The following is a 17,988-nucleotide window of genomic DNA, read 5'->3' as shown; positions in this document are numbered from 1 at the left end:
ACCTTTCTTTTTATTTTAACGTAAACTGGATTTTCTGTTTTACAACACCTTGATCTTTCCTTTATATAAAAAATGAGTATCATAAAAAGGTGGTTGTCTGTGTCAGCACAGATAAAAAATGCATTAATGTGCCTCAGTCTGCAGTGGCAATGGTATAAACCAAAGTCTCTTTTTATAGGATGGAGGAAAAAGTCGTTAAATGTCACTAGGTAACATCTTTGCCAGAGCATAGCGTCTTTTGATCTTGACATATAATAGAAATCAGAGTGAGCAGGTAATGTTAACAGACTCGCTGGCCTGTAAGCGGGAGGATGTGAGGTGTGCCAGGGTAAGCCATCCATTATTCGGACAGGCAGTCCACAAAAGTGTGACTACAGCCTTTGTTATTACCACGGATCTGAACAATCACCACCACAACATGACGACCCATGAAATTCTCTGTGACATATGGAAGTGGCATTGGTACCAGTGGTACTGGTATTGATAAGTTGTACAATCAGAGCTGTGTAGATTACTTACAAATTGTAGTCCATTACTGATTACGGATTACATGATAAAAACTGTAGTAAGTAACGTAATCTAGGTTACCCATTTTAGGTAATGTAATCTGACTACTTTTTAGATTACTTTTAGATTTTTATTTTATTTTTTTAAATCAAACTTGTTTTAAACTTTATATTAAATGTACTGGATGAAGCCATAGTGTTTCACAGCTATACATCACCTATACATTAGTAACTTGCATAATTTGTTTCATACTTGGTCTAACTGCTTGAGAGATGATTTGTCCCTCAAATTCAAAAGCAAATTATTTATAGGATATTTAGAAAGGAAATTTTAAAAGTGAAAAAATAAGAAGAATGTGGGAGAATCTAAATTAAACACGCTCTCACTCCCAACTCGTCACATGTTGACACTTGGCATTGCTTTTTGACGTAATTAGCGTAAATTTTCGACATGCAGGGTCCTCCATTGCTTTCAATTATTTGTCTTAATTTAATGGTTTGCATGCATTTGTAAAAAATAGAAATAATTGTATATTAATGTATACTTTCATAGGAGCACCTAACCCCACCCCCAATGTCGGCGTTTCAGAAAATCATAGGGTATGGCGAGCGCGTTTGGGGGGTTAAACAACACTGTTAAACAACACTGAGTCGTTAGCGTTGGTATTGTATCAGACACTTGCACTTAACATTATATGAAAATCAAGCTCAAATGGAGTTAATAATGTTTTTGACCAGAGAATGATGGAGATGGAGTATTTTGTCTGTCATTAGAATGGCTGTAACTGTTATCTGAGGCAGCAAGTGCATTATATGCTTTCATCAACTTTTACAGGTTATATAACGTTGATTGTAGCTATATGGGCGCTTAGTTTTTCTTGTTGTTTAATACACTTGGCCAAAATCTCAAATGAAGCGCTTATGCACAGGATATTTAAAACGTACAAAAGTATATTGGATAGACGGCAAATAACCTAATTCTTCTCCGCTCTTCAAACACACAAAAACATTAGCCTTTACAGACATAGTGTTTGAGTAAAGAAAACGCTGTACTATTCAAACATCAATTATTTATTTACCCTTTCATTGCGAAAAGGCGGAGATCTGTCTCCTCCAGGCTGTGCGCGGCGCGTCAATCTGAATGGAGGCGGGGTGAAGTTACGAGGTTTCCCTTGAAAGCAATGGAGGACCCTGCACCTCGAAAAAGGGGTACCTTGAGCGTCAAAAAGAGACGCCAAGGGGTCCTGACCAAGCATCAATATGTGATGAGATGGAAGTGAGAATGTGTTGCTAAATTCGAACTGCCATTATGCGAATAATATGTAATCATGTAATCCATAAAAAGGGAGTTAACTAGTTAACTGAGGCTTGGGAGCGAGGCCACGCCTCTACCAATCACCTCACTTCCTGAATCATTCATATAGGGCCGCCTAATACCGTGCTGTTTGTCTCTTTCTCTCGAACCCACCCTTCCCTCCCCTCCCCTTCTCATCAAATCAGCTATCCTTATTCTCTTCTTTTTGGGTTGCGAGATGATACCCCCATCCTGAGTCTCTCCGGGCCATCAATTCAAGACGCCCAGATCAACCTGACCATCATCCTATACCCTTTACCTTTTCATCCTCTTCCAACTCATTCCTAACATTCTGAGCAATAAACTATTCATTTACATATGTGGTTGTGGCGTGGTCCTTGCTCGTGAAAGTAACTATACTATGATTATGAGCATGTTAAAATGTAGCATTCTCCAATTACAAGTACTTAGCTTTTGAAATATGATTGCGTAATCCAGATGTACAGTAAGTGTAATCAGTTACCCAGCACTGGGTACAATTATATACCATGCCCGCCGTTGGCATTTTCCTCACGTCATAGATTTACGCAGCAGAATATCGCCTTTATGAGGTCATAAAAAGGAGACAGGCAGAAATAAACAAGTCCATTTATATGTACTAAAAACAGGCATAAATATGTATGCCTTTGAAACATTCAACGGTGATTAAATGCCGACCTTCGCTGACACGACATAGTATGCAACATAAACTGTAAATTTTACAAAGCAATAATTCACGGAGCAACTGCCTGTATAATGCAGCCATGACCTGAATTATATTCACATGCAAAAAACATCTCTGAAGAACTCAGAATGACCTTCCACAATTATTGCAGATAACATCGTGCGTCGTCTTCCTTTAATTGCAGTTCCGCTCTCAGAGCTGCACTTAAAGCGTATCTGTTCCACTGCCTGCATCCGAGCAGATTCTATCAAGATAAATGTATAAACTCGGGGGCTATGACAGTATGAAGTGGAGAAATTAAAGTCGTACACTCCGTTCAAGAGTTTTCCACTCACTGTACCCATCAAAGTCTTAAACTAACATTGGCAATGAGTGCTTAAGTGGAAATGAAGACTCGGTATTGCTTCCGACAGCCAAAATAAAAAGCGACTTGCATGAGCGTGGCGTGATCCGACGTGCTGACTACTTCGGATGTCACGTAAGATACACCCTATTAAACTTGGCCACAGAATTCAATAAGGCTCTTGGTGGTTTTATGTGATATGAATCAGCACTGATAGCAATGCGGTGATTTATGGATAATGTGTTTTGGAATGCTTGGCAGTCGCTGCATGCATCTGTCTACCATCTGCGTGCTTCTCCATAAAAGAGAATGGGTTAGCTTGCTCCGCTGCGCAAACCCGAGGAGGCCCGTCAGTTGAAACGGTTAAAAATAAGCAAACACGGGCTATTCTCGGTGGGACAGCTTGAAGGCCGCTGAGGGGGTATCGGAAGCTTTGTCAGAATGAGCCAACACAAATTCATCAATCCTTGAACAAACACCATCCTTCAAAAAGGTCCGGCGCTTCTGAGGGCTGCACGGCGAACGGGAACGCTACGTTTCAAGTAACATAAATAATTATCCGTACAACAACATCACTTCTAAATGCTTGTGGAGATTTTGCTGTCCTGCACTGTTGTGTTGAACATCTGTGTACGCCTTTGAGTTGCGGGTCACACTGATCCTAATTGGTTTCAATAAAAAATTTAAAAAAAGATTCATGAAAAATACAGAAAACCTCTATTGCAGCTTGCACTGTTATTTTAGTACTCTATGTTAATATTTTGAATTTGTTTTTATGTTTGTATTTTCCGTTTTCATTTTAATTTCAATTTTATTTAAAGTTTTGTTGTGTTGTTGTTGTTATTCTTTTTTCGTAAATACCATCATAAATGTAGTTTTTATTATTTTCTATTTTTAGTTATTTTATGAAACTGAGAAATTATGTGTTGGCAACAACAAGAATATTTGTTTATTTTTAAATAATTTATATTATTTTAGTTAACATTTGTTTTGTTTCATGTAATTTATTTAGTTAGTTATGGTTAAATTTACTTAATTATAATAACCCGGGTACTCGAAATTGAAGACATGTCTTCTGAATCATCGAATGAGAATTTACCATTTCTTCCTTTATTTAAGTTTCATAGTCAAAAAAGTACAAAACTGTAAAATGATATTTTTGGTTGTTAGTTTTTTGGATCTCACTTACTAATCTGTTGCAGAAAATAAGCATCAGAAACCCATTTTACTGTCACAGGGTTTGAGAAACACACATAAAAAGTTTGTCTGTTTGTTTGTTTGATTGATTTATTGATAGTCTCTGACATGCTGCACTGTAAAAAAAAAAAAAAGTTGAGCCAACTTAAAATTTTAAAGCAACCAGCTTCAGCAGATTTGGGAGTTTGCTCAACTTATTTTTGTGGGAGATTCTCAAGTTGAGAAAACTCAAAAATCTGCTGAAGCTGGTTGCCTTAAAATTTTAAGTTGGCTCAACTTTTTTTTTTTTTTTACATTATACCCGGGTTATTATAATTAAGTAAACTTAAAATTGTAAGGCAACCAGCTTCAGCAGATTTTTGAGTTTTCTCAACTTGAGAATCTCCCACAAAAATAAGTTGAGCAAACTCCAAAATCTGCTGAAGCTGGTTGCTTTAAAATTTTAAGTTGGCTCAACTTTTTTTTTATTTTTTACAGTGCAGCATGTCAGAGACTATCAATAAATCAATCAAACAAACAAACAGACAAACTTTTTATGTGTGTTTCTCAAACCCTTGTGACAGTAAAATGGGTTTCTGATGCTTATTTTCTGCAACAGATTAGTAAGTGAGATCCAAAAAACTAACAACCAAAAATATCATTTTACAGTTTTGTACTTTTTTGACTATGAAACTTAAATAAAGGAAGAAATGGTAAATTCTCATTCGATGATTCAGAAGACATGTCTTCAATTTCGAGTAAACATACGGTTTTCAAATTCTCGTGTATTTCATATTTTAGTTATTGACAAGCTACAATAAAGTTTTTCTGTTTTGTGATTTTTGGTCAACAGCATGGAATCCAATGGTGGGTCAATTTGAAATTTAACCCACATTTTTACAGCCTTTCCAAAACACACCTACAGTATCTGCTGAAACTTTGCATGCACATTGATGCATTGATGATCCTAAATAAGAAAATTTTTAAGAAGAAATCAACAGTTTAACCAGTGTTTCAAGCATTTAAGAAATCAAGTGTGGGTCAAATTGAGCTGAACACAATAGGAGTCTTAAATGTGAATTTAAACCGATAGAATCTGGAGAAAATGCGCTTATGTAGGTACAGTAAGCAGCACGTACGAGAGCAGGCCATCGAGACGGGGTCCTCTTCCGCACGGAAGTAGTTTTTCTCGCAGCTGCAGTGCACGGCTCCCTCCTGGTGTGTGTAGCTGTGTGGCGGACACTTGGAGCACTTGACGTTCCCAGAAGAGGCCTTATAGAAGCCGGGCCGGCAGGCTGTGGAGACAACAACAGGAGGAAAGACAAATTAGGATGCTGGGAGTCTCTAGCCAACAAGGCCATTCATTACCCCATTACTATGCTGCCACTTTTAATGGAGCGAATCATTTCACATGACCATATGCATCGGCAGACACAATGGAAAGACATTTAATCAACTGCACGGACTTAAACAAACTAATAGCTGTACCAACAGCGCTGAGATGTGCGTACGGCCGGCCACACGCACATGTGAGTGGATGTTATGACCTCATAGGAAAGAAATATTGTTTCTAGACAGCAACGAGATCAAATGGAGACTGTTTCTCAGAGATTCTGAAGAGACTTCAACAATGACTTCGACTGTCAAGTCAACTGCCAAAATATCACTCGTCGCATTCCAAAAACTAAATAATCCACATTCACTGTTTAGACTTTTAATGTGATATATTTTTTTAATGTTTTAAAGTGTCAGGGTGATATTATTGTCCTGAGTTCATAATGAAGAAAAAGCCATTAAAATAATGTAATACCTAGAAAAGAAAAACAGGAAATGCTACCATAGAAAGGAACTCTGCAGACCCACATTACCGAACACTACCTTTCAAAAATTTCAAAAGATTTCTTAAAACATGTTTTAGAAAAATCTCTTCTGCTCACCAAGGCTGCATTTATTTATTTAAAATTTCAATAAAAACAGTAATATTGTGAAATATTATTATACTATTATTACAATTTAAAATAACTGTGTTCTATTTGAGTACATTTTAATATTTAATTTAGCATTATTACTCCAGTCTTCGGTGTCACATGATCCTTCAGAAATCATTCTAATATGCTGATTTGCTGCTCAAGAAACATTTCTTAATATTAGTTTAATAAACAGTTTGTAAAATTGTATGTGGTGTGAATGCATGTAAGTCAAGTTGTTTCTTTTTTCTTTTTTTCTTTTTGTGGTTACACCACATTACATGTTTTGCGTTATTGGATTAAAATTATTCTTAAAAATAGCAGAAACATTTTTCAAAACCATATGAAAACAATATGACTACAAAGAGTAGCTCTTACCTGAGGAATTATAGGAGAAACATCTGAAAAAAGTTTGTTTGACTGAAACATAATTGAGTCTCTTGAGCTATGAGAGCGCAAACCTACACTATGAGCAATCATTTTTCCTCTGGGAAATGAAAATTTGGGAAGCTAAAGTCAGAGCTATGTGATAAAGTGTGTTTAAAAATACTTTTAAAGTCTCCTTTAATGTCATATTCAGTGGCGGGTGCATGAATTATGCAAATACACCTCTTCAAATGAAAAAAAAAAAAATCTCTGCTATTAAAGTGTACTCATCAGCTCATCCTTCCCTATTCATGAGAATCCCATTCCATTACCCATAATGAAGAGGGAAAATCATGATGAGCTGGCTAATTACTGTGGCTCACACACATCTGTATTCCACTCCCCTCTTGTTGCAGGTTCAATACCTGATACACATGGTGTACCAAAGCTTCAAGTCAGCACCATCCTCCTAGAATCAATTGAATTCTGCTTCACGGCAAGAAAACCGAAGGGGCTTTATTATTATAGAAGCAGTGAGGTCAGGTTCCTCTTCTCTGGGAATACAGCAGAATACCATCTTTCGGTTTAATGAAGGTATTTTGGGGTCGGATGCAACCGCTTCCAACATATCAGTGATGTTTATTACTTATCTCACAGTCTACATGACATTCCCACCACTACAGCACACCTACACGCCTGTTGTTTGTTATGCGTAGTGTGAGCAGAAGACGGCATGGAGAGTAGCTGTGATGCATGAGAATGCAGGTTTACATTAACCCGTTTTTCCTCTGAGGCTCTCCATTAGGGACTGCACAAATTGAGGCTGATGAAAAAAATGCAGGTGCTCTTAATAGCATTTGTTACAGGAAATCTAATCTGACACACTGTTACCTCTGCGAATCAGAAAACACAGAGTCCCAAATGTGATAAACACACACCTATGTGGCCAGAATATGTCTGAAGACCCCAGAGGAACATTTTATAGCTCAGAGGTGGCTTAGTCTCTGTTATATATTCTCTTTTGTGCATGTTTATCCTGAAATTCCTTGGGGGGATTTCTCAGCGTTGTTAAAGGGATAGTTCATCCAAAAATTAAAAGGTAGTCATTATTCACTTATCCTTAAGATGTGTTCAAACCTGCGTGAATATTTCCTGCTGAACACAAAATAAAATACCTTGAATAATGTTGATAACTAAGCAGTTGCTGGTAACCATTGACTTCCATAGTATTTTTTTTTTCTCCATAACATTGAAGTCAATGGCTAACTGTTTGGTTTCACACATTCTTTGCAAACAGAAGAAAGATTTGGATGACACAAGGATGAGTAAATAATGACAGAAAAGCTAAACAATGTCTAAAACTAAAATAATTTAAATATTTCAATTACCATTTTCAATAAATAAAGCTGAAATAAATAAAATAAAATAAAAATATGTGGGAAAAATATACGGTATTTGAAATGAAGCTGAATTAAAATAAAACATTATTAATTGGTAAAAGAAAGAAAGAAAGAAAGAGAGAGAGAGAGATAGAGAGAGAGAGAGAGAAAAGAAGAAATTAATAAATTAAAAATTAATAAATTAAAAATAAAGAAATAATTAGGAAACTTAAATGAAAATTAAAAATGTTGCCTTGGAAACTAACTGAAATAAACAAATGTTATTTTAAAATTATTAAAAATAAAACTGAAAACAAGAAGCTAAATAGAAATACTGTATATAAAAATAAAATGAAAATGACAAAAGCACACAACAACTGCTAAACTGAAAATATACAAAGAAATGCTAATTCAAAATATTAATCAATACTTTAACAGTACATAAATAATAATTAAACAACACTGGTGAGATTTAAAATCGTTGTTGACATATGGTAAGAGTATAATAGCGCATATGGATAGCATATCTCACATAATTTGACATTGATGATAATTGTTTGTTGAGATTTTGATTGCAGACTTCAATCTTGACAAATCTGAGCACAGTGTGAGACACTGTTGAGATCTCATCTGTTAGATTAGCATTTATTATTCAGGAAAACTCCATTTTACTCTCTAGAAGAAACAACTGAGACCTCATTTGAATGTAGAGAACAAACAAACAAAAAAAAAAAAACAGATTTCCTTCCAATCATCCTTGATTTCACAATGCCCTAGACATGCAATGACCATTACTTATAAATAGAAATAAATTACAAAGGCCAAAAATAAACAAAGGAGATGCAAGACGAAGAGCGGCTCGGGTCAGTGAAGCAGGTGATGATGGAGAGAAAGGTGCCCCAGTTTCCGTCACGCGAGCACATGTACTTGACAGCTCTTTAATAGAAGCCCGGGAAGCCAATGGATCTCGACGGCATTGGCCTCTCATCTCTCCAAACCCTCACACTGCAGTGAAAGGCTATGAATGACATTACCCAAAGCTGTGCCTTCTCTTCCTCCACGTAATCTGAACGCCTCAGATGTTCAGGGGAGCACTGAGTGCATGATGTATACGTTTGTGTGTCTAGCACGATGTGCTGAGGTGTGTGTGTGAGCGGGACAGAGCTGGGGGGCTGTTATTGATTACACATGCGCTGCGAGGAGACACTGGGGCTCACTCCCGGGCTAACAGGCACAGGAAGGGAGTGAGAGCGCTACAGAGGGGCGCTGAGGTGATTTCTCATCCAGGCCTCCCAGCACACGCTCCGTACGCACTCGCTCTTAACAAGAACACACACGCACTCTCCCAGGAGCCACCCTTAATAAGGATATGAGAGATGATCTTATTACTTTGTCGATCTTTTCTTCGCTATCTTGACAATGTTCGATGGTGGGAGAGGTCGAGTAAAAACAAAGAGCTGTGAAAGAAATCTTCCCATAGGAATGAAAAATCAATCGTTTCTAGACAGCAATGAGATGAAGAGCAAATGGAGAAAAAGTTTAAGAAGAAATCTCGACAATGTCTCAAACTGTGCACACATTTGTCACAGAAGACGTTTTAAGGACAAAACAAAACAAAACAAAACAAAAGTTTTCTTGTTCTCTTGATGAAGAGCAAATGGTGTGAGTTTCAGAAGAGATCTTAATGATGTCTAAAACTGTGCTCAGATCTGCCAAGACACCAAAATGTGCACTTGACAGTCATTACTACATGAAATTTTAATTTAGAAATTGAATATCTTCATCATAGAGGTGTATTCAATGTCATTTCACTGATCCAAACAGTTTTAGGGACATCAAAAACAAAACAAAACAAAACAAAACTGTAAAAGAAAAAAAAAACATAAATTAATTTTCTTCACAACAACATAATGAAGATGCATTTTTTTGCATCAAATTCTGCTTAAATTCAATTACTTCTAGAGTGCAAAATTTATTTAAAAAGTTTTAAGCTGTCAGTTTAATGCGTTAACTTAATTAGTTATGAAAAATAATGCAATTACACTATTTTAACGCAGTTATCGCACTGGCCCCGACCCTAGACCTGTACATCATCTTACATTTAATACAGTTGACTGTTGACAAATGTGATGCAGGGCAACAACTCCATAAATGCAGTTTTGCCTTAAAATGTAAGATACTGAGTTAAAAAAATGCCCGTGTATAAGTTTTTGTCTCATATCTATATTATATGATATGCAATATCACACCAGAAACGAGAGCAATATACTGCTGTTTATGTCCGAATAGCATGAGTGCAAATGATTTTATACAACAGTTCAGTGAATAAGAAGTTAATATTGTGTTATGTTTTAAAAACAATGTGTGTTTTTGCTCAATTTTGCCAATGAAAATATTACCTATAAAGCCACAGCAGAACTATTGTGCGTCTGTGAGCAACATAGCCGTGTTTAGTTTCTGAATGAATCCGCGTTTTGAACGAATCTTACAAGGAAGTCAATGCCCATTAGTAGAGAGAGAGAGCAACTTCATTCCTGAATGAATCAGCCATTTGAATGAATTGAATGAATGAATTAATGACTCATAAAGACATTTTTACTGCCACCTGCTGGCAGTTTTAGTTTCTTCTTTAGAGTATCAAAACAACAACAACAACAACATTATAGGGATAGTTCACCAATAAATAAGTAAATAAATTATGTCATCATTATTGAATTCCTAGTTAACAAGTTAATTGTAAGTAGATAAATAAATAAATAAATAAATACATGTCAGCAAATGTACCCCATGTTTTAAGCAAAATAAATAAATAAATACATAATGCTTATAACTTGAATAATACTTATAGTCTTGATTTCATGTTTAGACATTTATACAGGAAAACAAGACAAAAATAATGAGTAAGAAAATCTCTTTTTGCTGTATGCCAACAACTTGTCTTGAATGTGTCCATTGTTAACTCTCCTTTTGATTTTTGGAAGAATTATCTGAGACAAAGGTGATGCTTATGTGAAACAAAATTGGTCTCTCTATTAAATCTCCTGAACATGAAAGAACCTCAGAGAAATAAAATTTTCCTATGGGAAGGGGTAGCTACAGTATGTGATCAAATATGATTCAAAAATAAAATGTTCCTCTGGGCTACAGAACAGAAAGCTGAAAAGAGTCTTGTGTGATCGGTAACTGCTGATATGATATGAGAGCAGACCTCCCTGTGACTAAACAGGATCCTATCAATCAATAGAAGCGTAATGTGACGACATGACGGTAAGTGCTGGGTAGATTCACTTACGGTACACTCTTTATACAGTAGCTGGCAGAGTGGGAGAGGATACAAGGAACAAATACATTCATTCAGCACCTCCTGTTCAAACTAATTGCCTGTGAAACTGTATCTGACTCACTGGCTCTTCAAAGAAAAGTCCACAGTAGATGTCCTTCCTCTGGGCAGACAAGAGCAAAGTCCACAAAGGTCAGACTCTCATTCCCATTATCAATCGCACACTGTCTGATGTAAAAGTCTAAAATTAAGGGAGTCTGAGATCATGAAAAAGGGAAATCTTTAAAAAATACAGTTTAAAAGGTGCCTAGTAAAAACACCTTACTTATACCTTAAATAATAATAATATTTTCAAGGTAAAAAAGGAAAAATAAACTACTTGCTGTCTCTTAAAAAGATCAAAATAGCTTATAATATTTAATTAATATAATATTTCTTATTATAACTACTACTTCCTATTATTATTATTATTGCAAAAATCCCCCCCCCCCAAAAAAAAATATTATTATTATTATTTTTTTTTTTTGAGGACTAAAATGAGAATGTATTTTAATTGAGAAATTGTTTTTCATTAAAGAGGTGTATTTAATTCAAGACCTGGGGAATAGAATAGAATAGAATAGAATAGTTACAATGAAAATAAAAATAAAAAATAACAAGTTTGTCATTTCTGCTTAACGCAGTGACACATTCTTGCACCTTATTATATTTTAAATGGATTTAATGTACATTAGATTTAAATATGAAAGTTAAGATTAAATAGATTTATTTATTACATGGAATCAAGCAGTGAATTCATAACAATAATGTATAATTAAAGAGCAAACCAGTTGTCTTCGTCACAGATCAGAAGATGTTTTGTCTCTTTCTACTTGGATAGCAGAGACTGGTTGTTTTCCAGAGGAGTTTTAAGCATAAAGTTTAAAATGAAGGTTAACACTAGATGCTAAGTTGAGGACCACTAAGCGAACAACTTGGGAAAAACCCCAAACCCAATTAAAGCGCATGCATGGGTTTCATTTCCACTGCTAATTCAATCACTACCAACACTGACACCTCTAGAGCTCCCCGCTCAAATGACCTCTGACCTTAATCAATGGCTGCCTGGCACTGCTGCACAGCCAGAGACCTGACAGAGCCTCTCGAAACATATTCACATTGCATGACAAATCTAGTTTGTGGTCCGAGAGTTTTAAGCCACAACGGACTAAATAAAGTTTCAGAGTTTATACATTCTTCTAAACATGCTAACAAGCTACATGTGATCATGTGTTGAGGATAAACAAACAGGAATACACAAACAAATTCCTCAGCACAAATGCACAATTAAACACACACTGATAAATCACAGATTCACATATGTGTCCGAATGGTGTTGGCATAAGCAGGCTCTCCTCACTCAGTGGTCCATTTGTAACCGCGGGCACTTAGGAGAGCTCAGCTGTAGCACTCAGAGAGGCCTGAAACGTGATCAGTGCTCCTCTGTTTGTCCTGGAACCTCTACAATGGCACTCTCAGAGGAGAATGAGGCCACCTCTCCTTGAATCAATACACACTGCCTTGTAAACAACACCAATGACACCACCAAACAGCCCATTTATGGGACCTTCTTATATGGAAGGCCTCGAGAACACAAATGTGGCCAAGGACATTACTGTCACATCATCGTCTGCATGTCTGTTGTTCAGCTTTTGCATTCAACTATGGTGGTTCTAGACTGGTTTTGTTTTATAACCCAGATTTTGCATGTAAAAACAGGCCCATTTCACCCAAAATCAATCTCTGTTTAGCATATGGAAAATTAAACCCATCTTTGGGACAATTACGACTTTTTTGCACATTAAAAAAAAAAAAAAACATTCATTGCATTACATTTTACTTTTTCAATTCCCATTTTTCTCTGTGGTGATTATCAATACTGTAGAGTAAAATTTAAAGAATTACTGTAAAAAAAATAAATAAAAATACTTCAATTGTCACGGTGCACACAGCAGGCAGGAACAAGGAGACGAGGACAACTCAAACAACAGTCTTTAATCAACCCAAACAAGGCAGGACAAGACAAGGCAAGACTGACACAGACAGGAACACGAGGGAGTAACAAGTAGACCAGACTAAAACTAACTGAACAGGTAGGAACTAAATACACAGGATAATTACTGATAATTACTAAAACACAGCTGGACAAGAATTAACTAATAATCACACTGAACAAGGACAGGAACATGACCAAACAAGGACACAAGAGGCGGGAACACAAGACACACACGACAGAGGACTGACATAAATACAAAGAGTTTATTTTTTTAATTTTTTAATCAGCATAAATTAAAGGCAAATAAAATAAAATAAAATATTAAATTATCTTTAAAACTCAGCATTGTTACTGTTAAATAATGTTATAACTATAAAAAATTGTTTTTTGGAAATTTAAATAAAGCTGAAATTAAAGCATATAATAAACATTAGATGAAAATCTTAAAACTTCATAAATGAAAATTAGAAATGTTTCCTTGGCAAGTGATTGAAATTAATCTAATTTTAAGTTGAAGTACTATAATTAAAACTAAAATTAAAAATAAAGGAGTTATTAAAAAAAAAAAAAAAAAGACAAAAGTGCATAACAAAATTACTAAAACTCTTTCTCTCTTCCTTTCGGCTTGCTCCCTTTATTAGGGGTCGCCACAGCGGAGTGATCCGCACAACCGATTTGGCAACAAAATTACTAAAACTGAAAATATAAAAATAAATAATAGTCCTTTATTTATAATTTATTCAATACAGATTGTGTCAAAGCAACTTCACTTTACTCTATAAAGAGGATACTAGTAAACAGTCAATTTTTCAGTTAAAGACAATCAGTTAATAGTATAAGTTATTTTTTTTCAGTTAATGGTATATAGTAAATTAAAATAACACTAACCTAGACTCTTGACAGTCTTCATGACTTTCACTGTCAGGAAAACAGATAAAGCTGACTGTTAAAATCTGAACACAGTGCACAATATTGTATGAGCCATCATGGAACTTTAAGGGCAAATTCTACTTCCAAACACTTTCCATGCTTTTCCTGTTTACTAAAAACAACTTCAACAGCTCAGTTCTGGAAACGATACGAGAACCAAACCCTAACATTCCCAGAACGTTCTGGGAACCAAAAACTGCTCGCTGGAAAGACCGTACGGTTCACAAAGCGGATAAATGTGTTGTGGAGAGGGAGCCAGGCCCTCCATCAGCTCTCTCCGACTGAAAGGAAAGGTCAGTGAAGGTTTTGCTCCACTTTAACGGTGCCAGCGGTAAACAGAGCGAGTAGTCGAGAGTGTTGCCTAAACAAATGATTTCCTGGTTCCACAGACCAGCTCCCAAACCCGTCCATTCCACAAGGTCAGAGGGACTCTCGCCCTCCTCCTCACTCTCCCACCCCAGCTCCGGGTAAAATTAGATTTCATCAGGCATCCTGAGGGACAGCCATTCTTCTGCGTCCGCTGGATCCCGCCGCACTGGAGATGGATATTAGCATCGTAATGCGCGCCGCGCTTCTGGGACTGTTTACAGTTCCAAACATGTGTTTCCACCCCGCTTTTGCAGTGTGGCTATAATGCCTCCAGTGTTCCCGCACCTTCCCGATCCGCTCATCAGTGGGCTTTCTCATTCAAATCAGCTCCAGATCAGACCGCTTAATTAGGCCGCACACAACGCGCAGTGCTAATTTCCCAAAGTGAAGCTCCAATGTGAGGAGCCTCTTTAAGAGCCTTTTGAAACGAATGAGCCTCCACTCCAGAAACATTACCTTGTCGTTACCAGCGCAAACACCAACAGAGGCCTGAGAAAGCTGATATGAATTAGCGTTGTCGAAAAAGCGCCAGCTCGGCAGCTCCCTCATGCATCCGCTGGCAGGCTAACAGAGCGAGTTTGTAATTTGTTTTTGGGGGTTCGTTTTGATTAGTTCTGGCTGAGATGAATGCACTGCATCCAGGGTAACAATAAACATTTTACTCTGATATTACTGCGTCTTAGTGACACTCACTAGTTGCTTGGTCAAACGTCATTCAGTACGTTTACATGGACAAAAATATTCCGATTTTAACACGATTAAGACTGATTAAAATCTACCATGTACACAGAGATTTTTGATTACCTTAATCTGGTTAAAATCATAGTTGAAGTAAACGCAAATCAAATTAAAGGGCATCAGTGGTTCAGTCGTAATTTAACGAAGCTATGAGAATTTTTATTGAATTTTAACTTATTGAACAATTCTTCTCCCTGAGTTACCGTCTTCCGCCATTTTGGAGAGTACCCCAGAACGTAATCAGAAGACTGTAACTCGGGGAGAAGAATTGTTCAATAAGTTATGTTATTATTGTTTTCTTTGCGCAAAAAATTTATTCTCATAGCTTCGTTAAATTACGACTGAACCACTGATGCCACTTGAAAATTTTAGTTTTCTTTGCACACAAAAAGTATTCTCGTAGCTTCGTAAAATTACGGTTGAACCCCTGATGTCACATGGATTATTTTACCGATGTCCTTGCTACATTTCTGTGTGTTGATCGTGTAAGGATCCTTGCTGTCTATGGAGGGTCAGAGAGCTCTCAGTTCCATTAAAAATATCTTAATTTGTGTTCTGAAGATGAACGAAGGTCTGTCAGGTTTGGAACGACATGAAGGTGAGTAATTAATGACAGAATTTTCATTTCTGGGTGAACTAACCCTTTGAGATGTGGAGTATTACTATTTTAGTCGCATTATTGAAGTGCGGTATAGACATGTACACACCTTAATCACACTATTATCATCATGTAGGACTTTTCACCGCATTTTGCGACAGGATACTGTTTGACGGCAAACAAAAGAGCATGGCTTCAACAACATCGTCATCTGTTTGCACGTATATCACCATGACAAATAATTAACTGCTCTTGAAGCTTTCATAAAATAAAAAATGAAACACCCAAAACTGTATATGGCATCATAACGAAGACAAACTATATGTTTATATGTGAAATTCGCTTGGGGACATAATGACATGTGCCATTAATCAATGTACTATAACATGTAAAATGAGAACTTGAAAGGAATATTCTAAAAGCAACTCATGTAAACACCCTAATCACAATATTGTCTTATTTAGAATAAGGTAAATAATTACTGATTATTGATGTCCATGTAAACGTAGTCATTGTGTGATATGTTACAAATGCGAGGCAAGGCTAATGAATAGCTTTTCTGGCGCTCTGTTAGGAATGAGAAACAGGGACGCCATTTTAATACAATTATCATTGGGTAATGCTTTTGCCTTTAAAGATCCTTATAAATTAATTACAGCCCTCTGTAGTTGATTCTTCTTTGTAAATCTGTCAAAGAGAATCATAACATTGTGGCTGCGCTAAAAACGAGCTAATTATGATTCAGTAATGACTCAGAGGAGAGCAGGTCAGTCATTGTGAGGGCCATCTAACTGGCATATTTCATAATTAGAGAGCCAGCAAACGCGTCTGGTCTGTGAAGCTGGATAGAGATGCAGCTCCACCTCATTAAAAGCAGCATTTCATTCCTGTTCAATGGCATAATCCTGTTGCTACGGACCACAACATTGTGGCTCACTGCTCTATTAGCGGAGAGATAGCTGCATATTTTCCTGGAGTGTCTCACTGTCTTCGTCTTTTGACATCTTTGTTAGGCAACGGTTCTTATTCACACAGTGTTGCGGCAGACGGTAGCCCTGCCGCAGGATGGACACACAAATGCAAGCTGACACACATGCTCATCTGCATTAATGTGCGTCTCATGCCAGTCCTTCAGGCCGTCATTGTGAGGCCGACAGCCGAATCCAGTCATCAAAGGCTAATTAGAATATATGCAGAGAAATGTAAAACTCCCGAGTGGAAGAAAACTCTGGCTCCACTACTTGTGAAAAGTGTGTTACATATACAGTACTAATTTGGTAACTCGGTAACACTTTATTTTAGGGTCTCTTAACTAGTTATGTCCCTAATCCTACCCAATACCTAAACTTAACAACTACCTTACTAACTTAATAAGCAGCAAATTAAGAATTTAATGAGGGAAAAGTCATAGTTAATAGTGAATAAGTGTTCCCTATTCTAAAGTGTTACTGGTAACTCTTTACAATAAGGTCTAACTCGTTAATATTAGCTAATTCATGAACTAAAAATAACAAACCATGCATATTGTAATTGCTAATTTTGATGGGAAAAATAAGTTAGAGAATGTCCAGCGTACAAGTCTTGGGTTTATCATTTCGAGTAAGATAAAAAAACAAAAACAAACAAACAAAAAAAAAGTTTTATGTGTGGTTATTTTTATTACTTCATAATAAGGTTTCATTTGTTAACAATTTTGTATTTATTTGTTTTTTTTACATATTGCAACACAGAACATAAAAAATATTGATATATTTGCATATTCATTATTCACATGCATTCTGTGTTTGCAAGATGAAAAATTTAAAACATAAGAATTAAAAAAAATAATAAACAATTTAAACAGATTTACACAGATCTTCACACACAGCAGATCACTGACAAATAAATAAATAAATAAATAACAATAATAGTTATTATTATTAATATTGTAGTTGATTGTTGTGATTATTATTATTATTATATGCAAATTAATATAAAATTTATATTTTTATATTATACTTAAAATAACAGTAAAGTCTTTTAATTTATGAAATAACAAAAATGAAATTATGAGAATTAAAATGTAAAATAATATATAATGAATATAAAATGATAATAATAATACTAATAATAATAACACAATTAAAATAAATAAATAAACATATCAAAGCTTTTAATCATTTTTCTTCCTCAAAACAAAACCAACACTTGCATGCTGGACAAACTTTCCCCTCAAAATTAGCCCTGAAATGTGGGACGGTTTCGGTGCACTGCTTGTGTAGTATGTAATAGAGATGCTGTAGG

The 17,988-nt window shown here is 36.0% G+C and overlaps 1 protein-coding gene across 4 annotated transcripts in view; it reads right to left on the bottom strand.

The window, feature by feature from the left end:
* The window catches only part of epha3 (eph receptor A3), a 180,322-nt gene that overhangs the window by 59,741 nt on the left and 102,593 nt on the right, over positions 1-17,988 (bottom strand). For 3 of the 4 annotated variants that reach the window (XM_058786651.1, XM_058786649.1, XM_058786648.1), the window contains exon 4: positions 5,183-5,338. In XM_058786651.1, the coding sequence (XP_058642634.1) occupies positions 5,183-5,338 (156 nt within the window). Of the gene's footprint in view, positions 1-5,182; positions 5,339-17,988 lie in introns of those variants that run through there. The other variant, XM_058786653.1, reaches the window with a different exon arrangement.

Source organism: Onychostoma macrolepis, chromosome 09 (genome assembly GCF_012432095.1).
Source record: "Onychostoma macrolepis isolate SWU-2019 chromosome 09, ASM1243209v1, whole genome shotgun sequence".
Taxonomy (NCBI): domain Eukaryota; kingdom Metazoa; phylum Chordata; class Actinopteri; order Cypriniformes; family Cyprinidae; genus Onychostoma; species Onychostoma macrolepis.
This window is presented reverse-complemented; position numbering and strand designations above follow the sequence as displayed.